At 41.0% G+C, this 7181-nt stretch overlaps 1 protein-coding gene across 1 annotated transcript; it reads right to left on the reverse strand.

The window, feature by feature from the left end:
* Positions 1-3474: 3474 nt before the first annotated feature.
* On the reverse strand, positions 3475-5931 carry Pcdhb1 (protocadherin beta 1). Its single transcript, XM_027397980.1, has one exon. The coding sequence runs from the start codon at positions 5929-5931 to the stop codon at positions 3475-3477; it is 2457 nt and encodes an 818-aa protein (XP_027253781.1).
* Positions 5932-7181: the final 1250 nt, after the last annotated feature.

Genomic DNA, 7181 nt, shown 5'->3' on the forward strand with positions numbered 1-7181 from the left:
CATGGGATCCTGTGTTAAATGTTTCTCTATGACTTAATGCATCCATTACAAATGTGTATGCCAAGCTAGAGAGGTAACAAAGGCTGTTTGCCCAAGCCTCCTAGATAGTTCTAATTCCTAAGGTGTGTATCATGGCTGTTTTGCACATGATACCCTTCAAAGTTTTTGAGTTGTAGCTACAAATACATGTGAGTGTTCCTGATGTGATTTGATGTTTTTGGAAAGAGGAGTTGTCCTAATTATTTACATCCTTTATCTTACTTTCTGGTGGAAACTTAGACTTAATCTCACTGATATATAAAAAGTTCTGTCCAAATATAGATAACTCATAGTCTGAGTTAATAAAGAAATGTTCTTATTTTTTAGTTCACCTTCTCATGGGAACTTGAAGCCAACTTTAAAAAATAGAGTAAATCACCATTTAAACCATCAGGTTTTAAACCAGCTGTCAGTGACAACATTTTCACTGGCCTAAAGCAAAATAAGGAAATCAGTATCTACAAACCCCTGTGTACTGCTGAACTATTTGTAATCACCAAGTTATTAGTATATTATACCAAGTACATATCTATGAAAAGATAGGAAAATTGGCCTAATTCTACAATGACTTTCTTTATTCAGCCATCAAGAAGAACAAAATTCTGTGGTTTGTAGGAAAGTGGATGGAACTGGAGATGCTGATATTAAATAAGAAATCTAGTCTCACAGAGATGACTTATCACATGTTTTCTCTTATGTGTGGAATTTGGGGGGAAAGACATGAAAATAAAGAGGAATATATAAAGGAAAGGGGGAAGGAGGAAGTCGAAGAGTAACAGAGATCTATGAAGATGATTCAAGTGCATTATGTGCATGTAGAGAAATATCAAAGTCTTATTACTTTGTACAATTAATAGACATTAATCTTTAAAGTGGGGATATTGTCGGAGTTGGACCAGTCACTCAATTCCACAGACAGTCCCACTCTTATGGCCCAAATTAACAGCACTTTCACTTTGTGATGGTGTGTAAAGCAATATCAAAAGAAAATTATTTGCAAATTTCCCATTTAACTATATTTTAACTTGAAAAGTAGTTTCTTTCATGAGACTGCTTCACCATTTTTATAACAATAAATTTTTAAAGATTTTATTTATTTATTATGTATACAACATTCTGCTTCCATGTATATCTGCGCACCAGAAGAGGGCACCAGATCTTGTAACGGATAGTTGTGAGCCACCATGTGGTTGCTGGGAATTGAACTTAGGACCTCTGGAAGAGCAGTCAATGCTCTTAACCTCTCAGCCATCTCTCCAGCCCTGATTCACCATTTTATATTAAAATATTTTCCTTATGAAATGATGAGACAAAGTGATAGATTTTATTTTATTTAACGTGGGGAAAAGTTGACAAATCTATGTCTCCTCTTCCTTGTGTCTGTTCATGTGTGTTTATAAGTGTGATAATTGGGAAATACACTGAATGAGCTTCTGATTTGTGCAAGATACTTAATTCAAATGAATAGTATTATATAAGTCAAGACAATATTTAGAATTAATAAAAGAATTCATTATTTGTATTTACTTCATCTATCCTCAAAATAACAAATACTATATTGAAGATACTCATATGTTATAACAGCTCTGCACCCCCCAAATTTAAAAAGTACCATTAAGGTTTAATATATTCCTGGCCACCAAATAGCATCCAGATGGTATCACCAGGTATCAGTCATATAAGAATGAAGAATATATCAGTGAATAGGATATGGTATATTTAAGAAGTATTTTGAGAAATACTTCTCTACTCTTAAAATTCCAGATACAAATATTGTGCCTCAGCCAGGCACACTGGCTCACACCTTTAATTCCAGAGAGGTTAAGGCAGGTCTGAGTTCAAGGTCAGCCTGGTCTACAGAGTGAATTCCAGGACAGCCAGAACTACACAGAGAAACTCTGTCTCAAAAAACAAACAAACAAAAAACAAATACTGTGTATCTTGTATAAAAGGAACAGTACATGTTTCATTAAGTCTAAATTGACACACATTTGTTAAAAGGGAAGGTTAAAAGTGAAGTTACAGCCTCATTAAAGTAAACTGACTTTCAAGGCATAATCAGTAATAATACCATTAGTGTCCACAAACTGCAAGAATGTTTCAGAGTAAGTTGTTCTTTGACTTTAGAAGTGGAACACCTAAAAAATACCTGGTGAGGATTAAAAGCAATATTTTTAAAGTGGCCTAACTTGTTTCTCCACTCCAACTCATTTTACGCATGATTGATTAGAAATAGACCACTTTCAGCCTTTACCACACCATCGTGACAGCTCAGAATGCTGAGAGAGAGGAGAGTCCTGCCATCTTCTACTCAGGTACTACCTGAAAGTGCTTCTCTTAAAGCCATTTAGCTGGCATTAATGAACTTCTTTCTTTTGGTACCTTTTTTATACTTGCTCTGCAAACTGAAAAGTAGTTTAAAATATAAAACTTCTGCACCATTTAACACAAAATGATTTAAAGTAAATATTCTATAGCCAGTTAACTATGGCAAAAAATATTCTATTTATATCCTAACCCACCCTTCATTCCCTATATTCAAGTAACTACTCTCTGATAAGGCAAAGATATCTACATATGAGAGAGAGTTGAGACCTTCCTAAGACTCCACATAACCCTTAAGAAACTATATTAGTAATTCTGGGGAATATTTCTTGACTGAACTCTAGTTCTATATTTGCTCTTACATTTACAAACAAATGAAATCACTTTTTTGATCTTCATCTTTTCTGTCACTGTGAGTAAGGATCATCACTTTTACTGGGCATTTTCATGATTATAAATGATGCATGCAAGTTGATGCAGAGATGATCTCCATTTGCCATGTACAAAATATAGAAATGCCCAAATAATAAACTATATCTCTGACAAAACTTTTTTGGAGACAGAGTCTTGCTGTATAGTTCTGGCTGGCCTTGAACTAACTCACAGAGATAAACCTGACACTATCTCCTGAGTGCTGGGGTTAGAGGAATGCACCACAAATCTCAGGCAAACCCAGTTCTCAATCAGAGCTAAGAGCTACTTCTCTTCCCTATGCATAAATAACATTCTACTGGAAGATGATTTAAAAGTAAAATAACCAGTTTTCGCTAAGGAATTTAAGTATTTCTGAGGCCAGGGCCAGTGGACTTCCATGGGAAACATGAACAATGGTTCATTTGTCTCTTACCCAGCACACAAGAGAGGGAAAAGCAGAATTTATACAAAGAAACATTGCTTTAACGGAGTTCCAAATACATATATAATCTAGGGACCAGGATGCTTGCTTTATATTAAGCTAAGCCTCATTCTGAGTTTTCTATTTTTACGAAACTAGGCACTCCTGTTTCTGCCAGAGTTGCAGTATACTCTTGTTTCAGTGAGGATGGTGACTCTTTGACAATGGACTCTAACATCAAGTTTCTGTTCTATCATGTGGGCTGTTAGTCAGAATTACATATAGTCATCACCTATCCGGGCATGGCCCTCTGAACCCCGAGGCCGATTTCTATTAGAATCTGGAGGCAAACTGGAATCATCCTCTGTTTTCACCTCTCCAGTGGCATGGGGGAAAGGGAAATTGGGCATAAATCGCTTAAGAAAACGGAATTCGCTATTGCCAGTTCCAGTGGCTGAGCACATATCATAAGGACAAGGCTGGGGTAAGGAACTGTTGCCTCTTCCTTGCACTAAATTGTTAGGGAAATTACAGTCATCATAGAAGTGCTCTTGAATTGTGAATTTGTCTCTGTGTTTAATCTTCTGGTAGAGATGTATAACAAAGATCACAGTAACAGAGACGAGAAAAAGAAAAGAAAGGACAGCCAGAGAAATGACCAAATATTTTGTGGTTGGGTTTACCTTTCTAGAATGCTTGGATGGATCCTGGAACTGCAAGTAAGGCTCTGAAAAGCCATCTACCAGCAGGATGTTGAGTGAGGCAGTAGTGGAGAGAGCTGGTTGGCCATGATCCTGAACAAGAATGATCAGTTTCTGCATCATGGGGTCTCTCTCAGATATCTGCCTCAGTGTACGTATTTCCCCATTTTGTCTCTGAACAGAAAACAACCCTAAGTCAGTGGCTTTAAGGAGATGGTATGAAAGCCAAGAATTCTGCCCAGAGTCACCATCAACAGCCACCACTTTGGTCACAAGGTAACCTGCCTCTGCAGACCTGGGCACCAGGTCATTGCAGGGCAAACTGCCATTCTGCAATGGGTACAAGATCATTGGACGATTGTCATTGTCATCAAGGACAACCACTCTGACAGTAACTTGGCTACTCAGTGACAGAAAACCCCCATCAGTTGCCTTTACCACAAATTGAAAGTCTTGAATAGCCTCATAATCCATGGTTCTTAGTGCATAGAGCTTTCCGTTGTCTGAATTTATAGAGATGTAAGCAAAAACTGACAGGTCTCCACTCTTTGGAGGCAGCAGGGAATATGTTACGTGGGCATTTTCACCCACATCTAGATCCTCAGCGTGGACTTTGCCAATAAAAACTGCAGGACTGTTGTTTTCACGAACAGTCAAAATGTAGGAATCTTCCTGAAAGACTGGAGGATTGTCATTTATGTCGGATATTAGCACTTCAATCACAGTCTCTGTAGACAGGCTGGGTGGTCCAGTATCCATAGCAACAAGTGTGATGTTATAACTTGAGACAACCTCCCTATCCAAGCTTCTGTCAGTGACCAGCGAATAAGAATTCCGGAATGTGTGTTTGACTACAAAGGGCAAGTCTCCTCTGAGGAAGCAGGTGATTTTTCCTCCAACTCGCACATCCCGGTCTCGGATACTGAAAAGGGCCACTACTGTCTGGAGTGGAGAGTCCTCAGGAAGAGGGCTGGACACCGAGGAGACTGTCACTTCCGGGGGATTGTCATTTACATCCACCACTTCCACCAAGACTTTGCTGTGGGCAGAAAGGCCTCCTCCATCCGTAGCTTGAATGTCAATGTCATATGTTTCTATAGTCTCAAAATCTAGAGGTCCGCGGAGTAGAACCTCTCCAGTTTGCGAGTCGACAAGAAACGTCTGGAGAACTGCTTCGGGATTTTCAGCTAAAGAGTAAGTTATCTGCTTGTTGGTACCCTCGTCCAGGTCCGTGGCAGTCACCACCACCACTAAAGAGCCGTTGTCGCTGTTCTCTGGCACCTGAGCGCGGTACACCAACCGAGAGAACTGGGGCACGTGGTCGTTGACGTCCAGGACAACCACTCGAATGTTGGCAGTGCCAGACTTGGGAGGGGACCCACCATCCACCGCTGTAATGGTCAAGTTGACTTCAGGTTGCTCCTCTCTATCCAGGGGATTATCCAACACAAGTTCCGCATATTTGGGCCCGTGGCTTCGGAAGCGCGTGTGCAGGTGGAAATAGGCGTTTGCACTCAAAGTGTAATTTTGGAGACCGTTGAGTCCCACGTCCAGATCCTGGGCGCTCTGCAGTGGAAAGCGTGAGCCCAAAGGGGTGCTCTCCGGAATCTTTAAAAGAGGCTCCTTGTTTAGAAAAACTGGGGCATTGTCATTGATATCAAATACTCTGACTTCCACACGGAAGGACTGCAGCGGCTCTGCTAGAATAATTTCAAAGTGCAGCACACACGGGTCGGCTTTGCCACAGAGTGCTTCACGATCCAGTTTCTCCTTGACGAACAAATCTCCAGTCTTGCGGTGGAGCCGGAAATGCAACTTGTTGCCCTCGGCAACCAGCCGCGCCCCGCGCTCTGCCAGCTTCCCCACCTCTAGCCCCAGGTCCTTAGCCACGTTAGCAACAAATGAGCCACTCTCCATCTCCTCTGCCACCGAATAGCGGATGGTGGCCGCGCCTCCCACAGACACACACCACAGAAGGAGAAGAGATCCCACCTGCCTGTTCTGCAAAGGTTTTCTGCGAGCAGCTGCCATCATTCCTCGCAAGTGCACTCCCCAAAGCTGCCGCCAGCTCTGGAGGTAGCTGGATTTCACTTTTGCCACCAGGTTGCACAAACACCAGCTCTCCTATTACTAACCTCTAACCGCAGGGCTACCAAAGGCTGGCTCCTGCCGTCAGGTAAGCTGTTTTGCTCTTGAAAGAAAAACTGCATTGAGTAACTTAATTCCCCAGGCCATTAAACGTATTAATAGGTATGTGCTCATTCCGGAGAGTTGAGCAGAGGTTGGAAGTTTGTTGCTACAGCAACCATAGACTCCCTGTTAATTCTCTTTCAAGAAAAAAAGTCCTTGGGAATTGAGAAGGAGGGAGGATATGCGCTCACGCTGAGATCACTGTCGGCTGGGGCCACTGCAGTAATGAACCAACAGCACGAAGTAATGCTACGTTTCCACGGTGTGCCTAGAGACCAAGGAAAAGGAGAACGGATCCTGCACTGTTCTCTGAAGCCCAAAGGAGACACGTGGGGTGATGAGGCAGAAAGGACAGGGCAATGGGTACGGAAGGATGGAAGGAGAGGAAACAGAAAAATGGGCAGACAGGTATTCTTCAGGAACCTGGGGTCCACTAGGAACACATCTCTTGGTTTGCACAATCCATTGCTTGGCCCAGAGGAAGCAAGCACCTGACTGCTTGTCTCTTATGATTATTGATCAGGCAGAAATATTGACCAGGTATGGTTTTATGAACTAACACTGTGGTTTACATGAAATATTCAATGTAATCTTGCATCAACCCTATGAGAAAGGCAAAATTTGTCTTAAAAGATGAGGAAACTGACAGAAGAGACTTTTGTAAACCGAAATATTTATACACTGTAGTTTTTACAGACCCAAAATCTATATACTTAGTCAATATATTGTTCTGTTTCCTGGGTAATATAGTGGATAAACCAAGCAAAGATAAATTTATGACGTTAACTTCCAAAATAGGAAAATGAGATCTGATCCTCCTCTCCCTGAAATTTTTTTAAACATATGAAAAAAACTAAGGTACTGGACTCTGGGGTTGTAGTTGTGTGATACAGCCTTGCCTAGCATGTACAAGGCCTGAGGTTCAATCCTCAGTGCTGCAAACAAGCAATCTGAAAGACCAAAGGTCTTTTATGGTGGAACATAAAATTAAAACTGTCTCCTACTGATTATCAGAAGTATTATATTTTCCATTTGTACTTAGTATTTTAAAGCCTAGATGCTATACAATCAACTGCTGTCATTTAAGAGAA

The sequence above is a fragment of the Cricetulus griseus genome, chromosome 2, assembly GCF_003668045.3.
Source record: "Cricetulus griseus strain 17A/GY chromosome 2, alternate assembly CriGri-PICRH-1.0, whole genome shotgun sequence".
Classification (NCBI taxonomy): Eukaryota; Metazoa; Chordata; class Mammalia; order Rodentia; family Cricetidae; genus Cricetulus; species Cricetulus griseus.

Excerpts from the sequence above, each read along its gene's own strand:
- Pcdhb1 (XM_027397980.1), bottom strand. The coding sequence starts at position 5,931 with ATGGCAGCTGCTCGCAGAAAACCTTTGCAGAACAGGCAGGTGGGATCT.